The sequence below is a fragment of the Polyodon spathula genome, chromosome 11 (genome assembly GCF_017654505.1).
Source record: "Polyodon spathula isolate WHYD16114869_AA chromosome 11, ASM1765450v1, whole genome shotgun sequence".
In the NCBI taxonomy this organism is placed as follows: domain Eukaryota; kingdom Metazoa; phylum Chordata; class Actinopteri; order Acipenseriformes; family Polyodontidae; genus Polyodon; species Polyodon spathula.
In genome coordinates this window covers 18308710-18323148 of record NC_054544.1, presented here as the reverse complement: position 1 = coordinate 18323148, position 14439 = coordinate 18308710, and the positions used below count along the sequence as shown (strand labels likewise).

At 41.8% G+C, this 14439-nt stretch overlaps 1 protein-coding gene across 1 annotated transcript; it reads left to right on the top strand.

Annotated features, from left to right (window-relative positions):
- Window positions 1–4321: 4321 nt before the first annotated feature.
- LOC121323064 (caspase-8-like) lies at window positions 4322–14043 on the top strand. The gene is made up of 8 exons (XM_041263793.1): window positions 4322–4497; window positions 5758–6070; window positions 6628–6733; window positions 7549–7684; window positions 9472–9585; window positions 9739–9878; window positions 12042–12568; window positions 12986–14043. Exons 2-8 carry the CDS (start codon window positions 5778–5780, stop codon window positions 13143–13145), a joined length of 1476 nt encoding a protein of 491 aa, XP_041119727.1. The 5' UTR covers window positions 4322–4497; window positions 5758–5777; the 3' UTR covers window positions 13146–14043.
- Window positions 14044–14439: the final 396 nt, after the last annotated feature.

Genomic DNA, 14439 nt, shown 5'->3' with positions numbered 1-14439 from the left:
CCTAACTGCACTGTTCCTGTCCAACTTGTAAGGAAATTCCAAATTTTTTAAAAATAATTTAGAAATACAAAAATGGAACAATTTCAACTGCAAACTTATCTATTTACAGTATCTTCAAAAAAGACTTCTAGCTGAAACATTTGTCATTGAACTTACTAACTTTCTTTTAGTATTTCTAAATTCAGCACTATCAAGTGTTTAATAGATATGGATGATAGAAATGTACATTTGTGTAGCTTTTTTTTATTCATTGCTGTAGTGCAAACTACAGCAAAACTTTAGCAAAACTGCCTCATTTTTTTTAAAACCTAAAAAGAAATGGGCTAAATTTCCATACAATTAAAAATAAAATGAAACACATATTTTTTGTTATGAAGGCAACAGTTGTATTTATATTGTATTCATGCTGTTTTTTTCCTAGATTTCTGTGAGCCACATTATAGGAAACAAATAACATACAGTAGCTGTGGAACTCTCCAGTACATGCAAGTACAAAATCATCTGTTTGGAATGGTTTTATTTTATTTATTTATTTAAGAAACACATATAAGCTAATGTTTTAGTGGAAAGAAATAAAACATATTTTTTCAGGGCCCCCTGTACTGTACATACACATAATATTGATTGCTCCTAATGCAGATCTGGACATCAACAAGGTAGTCACTCTAGTGCTGAACTACCTCTCCTAGCATCTCTTTACCTGGAACCTTCTCCAGCATGCCATGTTTCTATTATTTCTATAAACATGTTTTTAAGCTTTATAAACATTATTATATATGTAATATTTCACAAGCCCATTTGTGTTTTTTTTTTTAAAATAAGCATAAACAGAGCAAGCTTTTTTATGCTTGCTGGGGCTGTGAGCTACAATTTGTAGTTGTTTATTTATAATGTTTGTACTGTTCTTAAAAATATGTGATGTATATTAGTTTTACACATTGCATACTTCATCATTTTAATAAATTGGTAATTCATAATGACTATGTTTCTTCATGCAAATAACAACATTATAAACTATATTACTTTGCTATTGTTTATCTATAGACTATAGGAGCAACAACATATATATATATATATATATATATATATATATATATATATATATATATATATATTTAAAAACCTGTATTAAAAGATAAGTGATACACAGTAAACAGCTACTGGCAAATGTATTTTAATGTTGTCATGCCATGTTTGGAAAATATTCACCATATTAAACCGCATATTAAATTGTGATGAAACTTACTACTAACATTATGTAGCATTAATTATTAAGAGTATCAGATTGTGGTATATGGAGGTGTCTCTCTGTCATGTATCCTTAGAATGCAAGAAATGATATCTCATACTGTAGATCATTTTAAGATACTTTAACCTTAATAGTAACCTAATGACATCTAGGTCTTAAATATCACATCGACGAGTATCAAGCAGGAGCAGTTAGGAGACAAGAGAGATGGACCAAGCGAGACAAGTCGCAAGATGGGACCAGTGCAGAGTGAGAGCGCCAACTGCCTCCAGTACCCCGAACCCTGACAAGCACCACCACTGCCACAGCTTGAGGGCCCAGCACCGCCGTCTGACGGCCCACTGCAAGCACCGGAGTGCCCCACGCTGATTTCAGCCTTGCTGCTGCCAGTACAACTGTCTGCGTCTGAGGGCCCAGCGCCACCCGCTGACTGCCCACTGCAAGCACCGGAGTGCCCCACGCTGAGTTCAGCCTCATTAAACACAGGGGTGTCCTGGAAAACTTTCCTCTCAACAAAGACAATTTCACGATAACGTTTTGCAAGGAAATGGGTATGTACATTTCCTTTGATCAAATACTGTACACAAGCCCTCATAGTTGCAGACACCAAATTAGAAATCTCAGTGACCTACAGTAAAACCGACACTAATAAAACCGAAATACACAGGCTTAAACAGTTGCAAAGGTCAAACTATTAAAATAAGTCTTCATGTTCATTTGGCAGGATTGAAGTCCCAAATATGTTCTGGAATTAAGTTCCTTAGTTTAGGTGCATATTTTGAAATGGTATGATCATGACCCCTGTGTATTGTTTTTTCACAGAGACTAATGTTGCTCTGTGGGGGATTGCAGATCAGCCATCTCTATATTCCTCTGTTACACTAGCCGATCGTGCCATTGATGGGAACAAGAATAGTGACTTTGCTAGTGAGAGCTGTTCTTGAACATAGTGGACCTGAAGAGCGTCTATAAGATCTCCACTGTGATCGTCACCAACAGGAGAGATTGCTGTCCAGAGCAGCTTCGGGGGGCTGAAATCCGTGTTGGTGACTCGCTTTATAAAAATGTCAGGTAGCTTTTTCAATTGATCAGTCACTGAGAAGGGTTTTCCCCTTTCATTAAGAGGTAGCAAATTCTACTTGAATTAAATGTATTAAAAAATACACCAATCTTCTAGCTCACTTTACTTGTCCAATTAACTGCATTGCCATGAGAGGGTTCATTTTGTCACATTCATTTTTAACCCTGGTGACATTATTGAAATGTATGGATGAACAAGGCAAGCCAATGATAATCTATATGCTGAGAAATCATTAGAAAGTGTAAGAAAACAAAGCCTATTTTTCCCTAAATATCTATTGAGACCCTAAGAGTAGAAGCACTAGGCACGACAAACAATTTCAAATCACAGTAATCAGGTTTTATTAACATACAGGGACGATTATACAGATACTACTAGAGTATATGAACTACCCCTGAAGTAACAGATGATAGGGTAATACTTTCCCATAGCTGTTAGCTCATGACAGGTGGCAATGTCAGCTCTGTTCTCTTCTTCTCCCTTTTTCCAACTGTCCTAAGTCTCCATTATACCACAATAGATATATCCTCCAACCCCCACCCTCTACTTGCCTCAACCCACACATTCCCCAGGCAAGAAGAGAGAGCCCCTCTCTTTATCTCTCTTTTCTCCAACACAGACCCTGAATATGTCTCTGCCTATCTTGACTTGGCAGGCAGTCAGCAACTCACCACTTAACAAAGAGCAGATGCCACCTATCCATAAGGTTCTCAGACATTACATGTATTGAAAAATTTCAGTTCTCATCAAGAAAGAGTAAATTAAATGATTATTAAAAGTATATTAAAATAGTAAAATGGTTAAAAGTACTAGATGTTATTAAAGTTTTAAACAATTCCTGATGGTTGGTGAAGGTGTCGCGATCCTTCCTGGTGTGGCGTTATCACTTCAGTGTCTCATGGATTGGGGCATATTGGCAGCTGCAATGGGATGATAGATCACTACGTGAATGTCATTCTCCCTCCAGCACTCCAGTATCTGACCTGTGAAGTGGAGGTCTATGGCGTGAGTGCTAATGAGATTCAAACAGTAGTACTTATTTCAATTAAACACATTTGACTACAAGAGAAAAGCAGCCACAATTAATCAAGTTACATGATTACTGGTTGCATTAAATTATTCATACATTTCAACATGCAGGTGGATTTAGCATACTTCCAAAAAGGTTAGTATAGTATATTACAGCTGCAATAGCATATAATAACTATAGTACCTCTTATGCATTAAGCTGTTCTACAAGAGCAAGGATTTTTCCTTATTGTTGTTTTGTTTAAAATAACATTTGAATAAATAAAATATGCCAATAAACTGTTTTTAATTTCTATCATTTTCTAATAAACTGGTTTAATTTCTTATTTAAAGGATTTCTTTCAGCTGACCTCACATTAACCCTGTAATACTACATGTAGTAAAATATGTATTTAACACTGAGGTCTGTCCTGGGACAGGAGCTGATGTGTGCTTTTCTTTGTGGACTGTGCTTGTTGGAGCAGGCTGACTAGCTATTTTGTTTATGCAAAGAATGGTGTGGAACAGAAATGATGAATGTTTGTCTTTGTCAGATTAATTTGTGGCTAATGTTCACGAAATGCTTTTGTTGAGTGATGTTATATTAAGTGCTGGGTGCCAGTGCTTTTTTTGTCTGTGTGTGTATGTAGTTCAATAATTAATACACAATACAATTTAAAAAATGATCATTTAAAGATTTATTTTTGGCTCTTTGTTTTGTTGTCAAAGATGCCAATGACAGTGTAGAGCTGTTGCTGGAATTACAAAATTAATTATTTAAAAGACATAAAAGCCCTGTGTTGTTGTTTTGTTTTGCAAAGAAATCCAGTCCACCATATTTGAGATTTCATATCCTCAAAGGTAGCAATCCAAGACCAATAGGACGTTGAGATCTCATTGCAGAGTAATTAAGGGATTACTGTGTACTGTTTATTCTGCTTGCCACGAAACCGAAACGAAACCTTTAATGGTTAATTTCTTAAACCCGTGTTTCGTGTTCTGACTGTTCTGAACAGTTTCAGTCCTGTCTGGAATGTTGTATTTTACAGCACCGTGTCGTACCTGAGATGGTTCGAGTGCAGTTTTGCAGTGCAGTCTATATCAGCAAGTCGTTTGACTGACCAGAAGAAACGAAGGTGCCAAGGTTTTAAACACTGAGGTAAATTAAATATAACATTCTCTGCTTAATTACATCACTTACTCTGTTTGTTTCATTTCTGCGTTAACAATAATCAGTGGATCGCATGTAAATTTGCCACTTGCTTTCGTCATAAAATAATATTCAGAGGGACCAGTAAAATAATACAGTAAGTTCTGCTAATGATATACAATTGCTAATAAAATTGAACATTTTAGTTGCAAATTTGAGTTGCTAAACCAAATCGAAAGTAAAACTCTCACCAGTGTCGACGAAACTAGAACATGTCATCATAGCACAACACTACAAGACAGAGAAACAAGGTATTTATTTACTTTGCGATGTATTCATCTTTTTGAATATGTCATTAATTTTATATTTTCAAAACCAATTATTTTACATTAGAGATAAGTATGCCATTCACTTTTTTTATTCATTCATAACTCGCTGATTTGCTTAGACGTCGGCCAATGCAACTGTAATGCTGAAGTCAATTTGAAGATCATGTACCGAGGTGTATGTATGTGTGCTTGTAAGAAGACCCACACATTATGCTGAATTTGTTTCATGCAGCTCGTGGCGATTCCAGAAACAATGGAAGCCCATTTCCGCCACCAAAAAAAGCTAAACAAAACAAAAACCGAAATACATTTTAAATTTCCATTAAAAGGTTGACATACTGTCTCGTTATTTCGATTTATTATCTCGTTATTTCGACATATTATGTCGTTATTTCGATTTACAATTTCGTTATTTCGAAATAACGACAGGTCAAAATATCGAGACACGAAGTCAAAATAACGATTTCCATTACATGAGAGTATATGTTAAAACTTCATGCTGATTTGAACTCGGCTCTCGCCAAGATAAGCACCAACTAAGACGTAGCTTTACAGTAAACTAATGTGATCCATCTGCATCTCCATCCATTTGAATTTCTGCCAGTCTGATGATGTTGATATCCTTCTGCCTGGTATTGATGGCTGAAGTGTAATGCTGGCTCCAGGGATCAGCTTATTTTGCCTCCCCAGCGCATCAGCAAACACAACGGCTGCGATGCTGGCTCCAGGGATCAACCACAGTATGGTCTCCCAAGCGCATCAACATGACAACCGTATAGATTGAGCTAAGTAGGGTACATCTCTGGGGTCTTCAAGTGGGCAACTTCCGTCCTGTGTTTCATCGACTAGCCCAAGACACTGATTGATGCCTTTTATGTTAAATATAAAAAGCTCAGGTTATTATTATTATTATTATTATTATTATTATTATTATTTTCAGATCCTTAATCTCATGACACCATGGACTTCCAAGTACAGCTCCACAAAATAGAGCAAGCCCTGTGCAAAAATGAAACCGAGGCACTCGCCTTCTTATGCAGAGACATCATTGATACAGACCTCAGCAAAGTAGCGTCTGCATCGCACCTCTTCACAAAGCTAAAGAACATGGACCTTTTAGAAGCCGAAGACGACTTTATTGTTGCAGAGCTTTTATACCGAATCCGACAGTTTTATTTGCTCAAAATAATGGGAAGCAGTAAGGAGCGGGTTGAAAAAGAATTGCCACAGAAAGGAAGAATTTCAAACTATAGGTGGGTAGTTTGGCATTGTCTCCTGTATACTTCAGTACTTACACGGCGGTATTTTGGATGCACGTCAAATGCAGTGTTACTGCAAATGACCGACCCAGTTTTATTTATGCAGTTTTAAACCTGCAGGAAATATTTCTATTTTTTATAGTAAGCAACCCACTGCTCACCAAGGGTGTCTGTAACAACACAGGCAGCAGCAGCAAAAAGCTTCAGGAAATGACATGCAAACACATTGATAACTGCTTATTGCTCTACACTGGAACATTTAAGTACATTACAAATCCATAACAGTTTTCCTGTGTTTCATGTAAAGGGATTATTTACTGTAAATTGTAGCTCATTCAAAATTCCAGGAAGAGTTGTGCGTGCTTCCTCTATTTGTGGTTGATTATATATTTGATTGTGAAAGCGGTGCTGGGCAGGTGTCTAACTCACACTCCCAAATCGTGAGAGAAAATCTCCAGTTTTATGTCTGCATATCACATCGTGAAACAACAATGCGTTCATGCAAATTTGCAGCCTATCAAAACTTGTTTTATATCTGATCTGATTTGCAGGCAACTGTTATATGACCTGTCTGAGGACATAACCAGAGAGGATCTGAAAAGTGTAAAGTTTCTATTGCAAGACACCCTTCCGCGATGCAGACTTGAAGATGACATGGCAAGTGACTTTGCATTCTACTGTTCTTTGTACCAGGGCCAGCTGGTAATATACAGTCTGGAATGAGGGTTAGCTTTTCACTTCAACTTTGTTTATAAATAACTCTGACTCTACAGTAGCTGGCAGATGATTAGTTTTGAAAGAATATGGGTGTGGACTTGGTAGCACTGTAGTTTCAAAACCCAGATGAACCTTTAACTTGTGTACAAATAAACATCAAAGGGTCCTTCCTTATTGTACATCATGCTGTATGGGAAGATGCAAGATGAATTTATCAGAGGCCACACTCCAGTCCCTTATCCATGTTAAAAGAACATAATGATCAGTATCATATAACAATAAATAGCTCCTCATGCACACGGCTCACCAGTGGCTCATCCAGTAAATCCAGTACTTGAATGAGCCGGGTGGCAGAAAAAACAGTTGTGGATCGTTCACTTCGTCACTCTTCTGCACCTCCTATTGGTCAGGTTCCCCAGAGGCTTCAGGGATTGGGCCTTTGCCTCCAGTGTTTAGTAGCTTGGTAACATCCTTGGCTTAGATTCAGCGTGGTGATTGGCTAGACATCATGTATGGAGGTTGGTCTTCAGTCTTCCTGAGTGGAGTGGGTTGCAGTGGTGTGGCAACATGATTTAAACTATAATTTGGGTAAAAAAACAAGGAGACAATTAATTTAAAAAATATATCAATGTATGACTTTTTAATTTATTAATTTATTTTTTAACTACACTTAAACTTTGTGTAGAAAAACAAGGGTATAATGGATTAATGTATCAAGTAAAGCTAACCAATGTATTTATTTCTGTATTTTTTAGACTATGCTTAAACTTCTCATAGAGATGGAGAAAGAAGACCTCTTAGACCGAAGCAACCTGGAAACGCTAGAGAAAGTCTTACAAATCATCTCCCCTAGTTTAGTGAAAAAAATATCCAAGTATAAAAATGAAAACGGTGAGCCCCAGTTTTGAGCCTGAAGCTATTTGAGTGCATTGAGACGGCGGGTAGCTTTGTTGGGTCACTTTGTACCGCGCGGATCTATCACAAGAGAGACGAGCGTGTAAATGGAATGAAAAGGTTTTAATTTGACGACAGTACCTGGTAAGTTGGAGTGACAGCCAATTAAGGGAAACAACAATGACACTCGACAAGGCCCTCGAAATTTGCGTGGGTAAGAAGCGTAGAACACCAGCACATATTGGAAAAGAAACTCAACGTACTAAAGTGAGTTCGCCCATCGCAAAACAAGGAAACTGGCAAGGGGTTGTTCCGTGACGGAGGGGAAGGACGGGGAATGGTTATGAAGTCCTGCACACAGAACGGGATTATAGCGCTCAAGCGCATGGACGGACTCCCAGCCGGCAGACGCACAGTCCCACGCCCAGCTCGAGGCCGCGTCGTCAACAAGGATGCGATCCGGTGTGTGTGACATTGACAGTTTGAATCACAATCGGATCAAACATCAAGCGAAGGAAAGCCCACCAATAGGCACGAAACCAGCATGGACAGGGTCAGACTAGCAAAAAAGATTGGGAGAATGGGCGTGTGGAGCCAATACGCCCCGATGACCTTAACCACCATCCCGAAGAAGCGCAGGCTGCACAGCGCGTGGACAGTTGGTCACGGCATGCAGGTATGGTGGCGCGAACGTAGACCCTTTTAGGAGCAGTAACACAAGGGGGGGGGGGGGGAGGGGCAGGACCTGCGACGGTGGTGTGACGCTGCGGTATGAACGGGTGGGATGTCGAAATGCTGAGTGGTTAGTCGTTTAAAGTGTAAGAAAGGAGTGGAGCGGTTAGTGTTTTGTATGGGATTCCAGGATCCCTGGAAATTCGAGCGTAGGGGTCATAGTTCGCAGGAAGAGGCCCACAAGGCACCAGCTAGGACCAAAGGGAGGGACCAGACCCACAGGATCACAACTCCGCAAAGGATGAAGGGGAAGGCAAACCTTAAAACGACAGCAAAAACCCACACCTAAAACTGATATAATGCGTTTGCCAGAGGCTCAGACATGACTGGACGGTGGTGCCGAAAGACAGTGAGGCAAAGAGGAACAGGGACTGCCTATGACAAGAGGGGCACGCAGGCTTGGGGACCTACAAACGAGGGAGGGCGAAGGGACGAGCCGCACAGATTTGGGGGATGACATTTACAAAATAAAAAGCACCAAGGCGTCATAGGCAGAGCACGTTGCCACACACGACAGAAGCGGCACGTGGAACAGGAGGGGTAGCCACAAAGGGACAAAAGGGGTTAACGAAAAACATTGAGCCGGTGAGGCCGCAAATTATAGCTGGATAGGATACAGGGAGGTGGGGGGAGGAGTTGTGGCAGAATCGATCAGGCGACAATACCACACAGTGAGAAACTGTTGACGACAAGAGGAGTAGTGTGTAACAATGGCAAAGATGGGGGAGAGCACGAAGGGGAAGTGGAGCACGGTGGAGCGCACACGAGCCGGGGGGCTCATAGGCCGGCCGGGCCAGATTGGGGACAGAGCCTCCACCCAATATCTAGGGATGGCGAATGCCACCATTAACTAATGGCAGATAAGGACGGGAAATAGGGAGGCCGGGCGGGCTGGGGCAGGTGAAAGGAACACCAAAGCGCGGCCACCCAGTCGCGTGGCAAAGGCATTACCCTGAAAATAGGTAGAATCAGAGCGCATGGATTACTTCCCCTAGAAAGTGTGACAGAAAAAACTCCACCGCTATTAAAGTGGCCATTCTAATCAATTCCAGAAGGCGGATCGGATAAGATAATGCGAAGACGAGGGGCCACGGCAAGGGACGAGAGACAAGCGCAAGAGCACAGCTGCCTGACTGGCTGCGCCCCGCGGTTTTCTGCAAGTGGAAGTAGGGACCTCTAACGGGGATTGCGAGGAAGGCACAACACACGGGGGGGGATCGTGTTATCTATACAAAAAATGTCGGAAGGAACGCAGGAGGTGGATGAGGCACGTCGATGCATACCAGCTAATACCGGTGTAAGTAAATGTGTCCCAAAAGCGCTGAAACATAAGGTATACTTGGAGAAAGAGAATCCATTGCGAGACGGGAACAGGGCAAAACCACGTCGGATGGCAGAAATGGGGATACTAGGGATTAAGAGCGACAACGTCTGTGCACACCGGGACAAGCACACATGCGTAAGCTGCTCAAGACAACCAGGCAGCACGTTAAATACCACAACTTTGCCAGAAAGCACCCTGAGAGCAAGCAAGCACCATCAACACACAGGACGCGGGAAGAGAGATCAACGGGCGTAGGCAAACTGACACTAAACAGGCCCGTAAGCATGGGCTGTACAGCAGTCGGCGCACAAAGTGAACCGGAAAGGGCTGCTGGCTCTGGGCGCGTAGGCGGTTGGCGGCATAGGCATCCCCCTGGGCAGCAGTAGAGGCAATGACAAAGTGGATAGGGCGAAGAATTGATAAGACTAAAGGGGGGAACCAACAATAAGGCGACAGTAAGGGGGCTAAGTGTTGGGGTGAGCAAGGTGGTTGTTGGCACGATGTGGGGGTGTTTGAGAGGACCAAGAAACGATGCCATGGAGTGGATAACGAGGACGGTCCTCGCGCTCTCTGTTGCACAGACGAACGACAGGAGAAACGCGCCAGGGAGGATAAGAAAGACGAGAAATAATCGAACTTGAGCCGATCATAAATGTCTGGAGACAGTTTCAGCGGGGTTAACCGAAATCAGGGTGAATCACATGGAAGAAAACTCGAACTATGGACGCCTTGGAAGGGAACAAACAGGGAGGTGAGGGGGACAGGCAAGATGCGAGAAAGCCTCCTCGGGGCAAACTAGACATGTAAGAGGTGTTAAGTCCAAAACAAAGGCGCCAGCGGAGGGAGTGCTCCAGGTTGTGGCAAGTGGAAACACAGAGCATGGTTGCGGCAGGGGACCAGGACTGAATAGGAACCCCTGGGGGTGTAAGGTATTGCGGCGGGAACACACCGGGCGGATTATGGATAAGAAATTGAACGGACGGAGACGGGTACCGTGTCGCAGCCGCAAAAAGAGGGGGCTCTCGGAAAAAAAAAAGGTCCACGGTATGTTGGGCGAGGGACAAATGCGTTTGGGGGGTTTATTTTTGAGGGGGTCTGAAAGAGAGGACAGAGGGGTCGGCTTCGTCGGCACAGTAGAGCGATTTTGAGATTATGGCCAGTAATCAACTGACGGGAAACAAGACCGCAACCGAATAGGTAGGGGAATGGGAAACCAGCACACGCTTAGCGTCAGCATTGTAAGGAGAGACTAGGCGGCCACGGACTAAACATAGAGTGGGGGGGAACAAGGGGAGTTTTAAATTCTAACAGGATGTCCCAGAAGGGGGTGGGGACCAAAGTGATGAGGGTTTCCCTACCAAGGCGACAGCGTAGGGGGGGCGATTGCCCGGCTTGTACAGCAGAAATACTTTTTGTTCATGTGACGGACAGGATCGCACGGAATTACAAGGGCGATCAGGTGTAGACTGTATTGGGTGGATGCGCATTCACTCTGTTTAGCGGGGCAGACGCTCACAATTTGCCTGGGGATTATAGATCAAATCTTTGCCCTGCGGGTCCAAGGGTTCGCATTCTTTGCAATAGTGGAGCCAGGGGTTGGTGGGCAGCTAGGATGGCCTATAGGGAGCCGGCCTGGGGGACTAGTATGGTCCCGGTCGAACCTCTGCTTTCCCAGGCATGCATTGTAGCGGGACTACACCGGGAGGACAGTGCGAAACTGCGTTGCGGGACAGTGTGGGAGGCAAGGTGCGACACACGGCCATAGATGTGGAAAGGCAACTAGCGAAGGGAGGCGGAAACCTACCGCTCTGGGAGGGACAAGATGCAGGAGCGATGCTTACATCACTTACGAGGCTGCAAACCATCAGTGGGGCACCAACAGTTCTGCGGTGCCATAAGTAAAACACAAGCAAAACTACAGAGGCGAAGGCCGTCAAAGATCCATGCCGAGACTGTCATTCTTCAGAGCTGAACCGAGGCGAATTATAGTAGATCCTTACTACATTCCTTCGGTCCCTGGGGCGGGTAATTTACAGGATGTGTCCAGGGCATGGTCAGAATCCTTGCATAGTTCTTGCGTTGAACGTGCACTTTGTGTATGTATTGCTTGATTCTAGTAATACCCCTGTGTTTTATTTTGGTATGATTTTAATGAGCAATCCAAACAATAAGTAGTGAGAACAAGTAGAGGGATATTTGATTTTACCCCTAAAAAAATGGGTTTTTAGACTGATACAGCATTCACAATACCTGCGTGTCTTAGGGTGGGTGTTTCAATGACATGTAAAAAAACACTAGGGACTACAACTTTCAACTTTTTCTGTTTCAGATGCTTTAAATATTGTTTTCCAGTGGCTGGGATTCGACACTGTATGTTTAAATGACTTGACTAAAAATAAAATACTGAAAGAAATAAGTCAATACCAAAATATAACAGACCACAAAGACAGAGATTGCTTTGTGTGCTGCATCCTCAGCCATGGAGAGAAGGGAAAGATATATGGGACCGATGGACGCACCGTTTTAATAAGTGAAATAACCAAACCTTTCTCGGGCAAGAATTGCCACCACTTGATTGGAAAACCTAAAGTGTTCTTCATTCAAGCTTGTCAAGGCAAGGAAGAACAGTCAAGTGTCCCAATAGAGGCTGATAGCTACACTCCAGAAATTGAAGAGGATGCCATGGTCCTTGATTCTATTCCTGAGGATGCTGATTTTCTGGTTGGCATGGCAACCGTGGAAAATTATGTTTCCTACCGAGACACATCTAAAGGAACATGGTACATCCAGAGTCTCTGCCAGAGCCTTCTAGACCTGGTGCCAAGGTAACCAGGAAAATACTTGCTTTAGTTGTATATGAACTATTTGAATTGCAATTTTCAGGTTTTCAGGAAAGAATGGCAATTTCTTGATAAAGATGGTTGACTTTTGTTAGTTAAACAGGAAAATATTTATCTGTACCAAAACAAACTTGGTATGCTTTCACAAGGCCTGTCTCTCACTACATCAGTGATAATTTTTATACATGAAAGATTGGAGTTTGGGAAGCACTGTTCTAGTGGTTAGAGCTGTTGGTGTTAATTCAACGTTATACTCTGTCTCACTATGTACTCTGTAGTTGCTAGAAGCTAAATCATTCCACAGGAGTTTTTTTTTTTCAAGTTATGCCTGGGTTTAATTCATTCAGTCGGTTTTCTCCACTACCACAAAAAAAACCAATCTAATATGTTCTTTCATTCCAGAAGAGAAGACCTATTGGCCATCCTGACAAAAGTAAACATGGCTGTTAGTCAGAAAACTGATAAACTCAGGATAAAGAAGCAGATTCCACAGCCGGCCTTTTCATTAAGGAAGAAACTGGTCTTCCCAATTCCTGCTGAGCGCCCGCCAACCCTGCTGTAGCTCTAGGAGTCTTCAATCACAGTTGTATAAAGGGTTGGCTGTTGGCTGTTGCCCCCCTCCCCAACTCAACTCAGCTGTGCCAAGGCTACCCTTCTTACAGAGTAGTAAACTAAAGGGGGGCAGGATGGGGCAGGGGACAATTACGATTTGACTGTATTTTATGAATTTGAACTACAGTTTCGGTTATATCTCAGGAAGTAAAACAACATAATGAACTTCACAAAATTTTAAGATCAATCAGCTAGTAGGAAGCTTTCTTATATTCTTAATTGTGGTGGTGTGGAGCAGATACTGTACTGTATGTTGGAGGTCCCCTAAACCAGCTGCATGCAGAATCACACTGTGCCAGTTATGAAAAAAAAAAAAAAACACTTTTTGTGCTGCATATATTATTGAGTTATCATCAAGGGGGTAACCTCAAAACTAAGGGGGATGGTTTGGTAGGCTGGACCACTATAAAGGGGGTTCACGGGATTATTTTAAGGCAGAGTCAGTGGACAAGAAAAGGAAACCCAATGCACATGGAGACCAGGTCCAAACTCTGTACCTTGTGGCTTGCCAGCCCACAACTTATGCACTGTACCGAAGAGCTGGGCTCTTGTTTGGACAAGCGTTTACAGACTTGATGCTTGGCCTTCTCCTGCAGTACCTGATTTATGCCACAGGGGTTAGTCTCGTACCTACTCTCCCTACACCTCATACCATGGACTGGTCTACCAACAAGGTACAATATATAATCATATCGTTATGAATCGTTATATATTTTGCATAAAATACCTTTACGTGTTGTAATTTTACCAGATATTTTAGTCTCAACAACAACCTTCTTGGACATTTGAATTGGACACTGCATTCCAAGAGCAGTGTAAGAAGAGGGTGTGTTCAAGGTGCTTTGATAATAGAAGAATAATTATATATATATATATATATCTATATATATATATATATATATATATATATATATATATATATATATAAAGATGATGTTTATTTTAACATAAAAATTACTTCATAATGACATTTTTGTACAAATAAATATGTATTTCCCCACTTGGGATTGATTTCTGTGTATCTGCTTTAAATAAAATGTTTTCAGTTTGCTTCTAATTGCTTTTAATACTGACTGCTGCCTTGAGTGACAGTTCGTGTGATCTTGGATCAGATGGGAATAGAGCAGGGATGGCATTTCAGTATAGCCTATATACATGCACAATATTTCCTTTTACATAGAAACAAATACTACAATAAAACATGTATTTATTTTTAACATAAATGTATCCCACAATATTTAAGT

Excerpts from the sequence above, each read along its gene's own strand:
- LOC121323064 (XM_041263793.1), top strand. The coding sequence starts at position 5,778 with ATGGACTTCCAAGTACAGCTCCACAAAATAGAGCAAGCCCTGTGCAAA. Across the intron at positions 6,071-6,627 it reads GGAAGAATTTCAAACTATAG|GCAACTGTTATATGACCTGT; the intron begins GTGGGTAGTTTG and ends TCTGATTTGCAG. Across the intron at positions 9,879-12,041 it reads ACCGGGACAAGCACACATGC|GGACTACAACTTTCAACTTT; the intron begins GTAAGCTGCTCA and ends AAAAAACACTAG.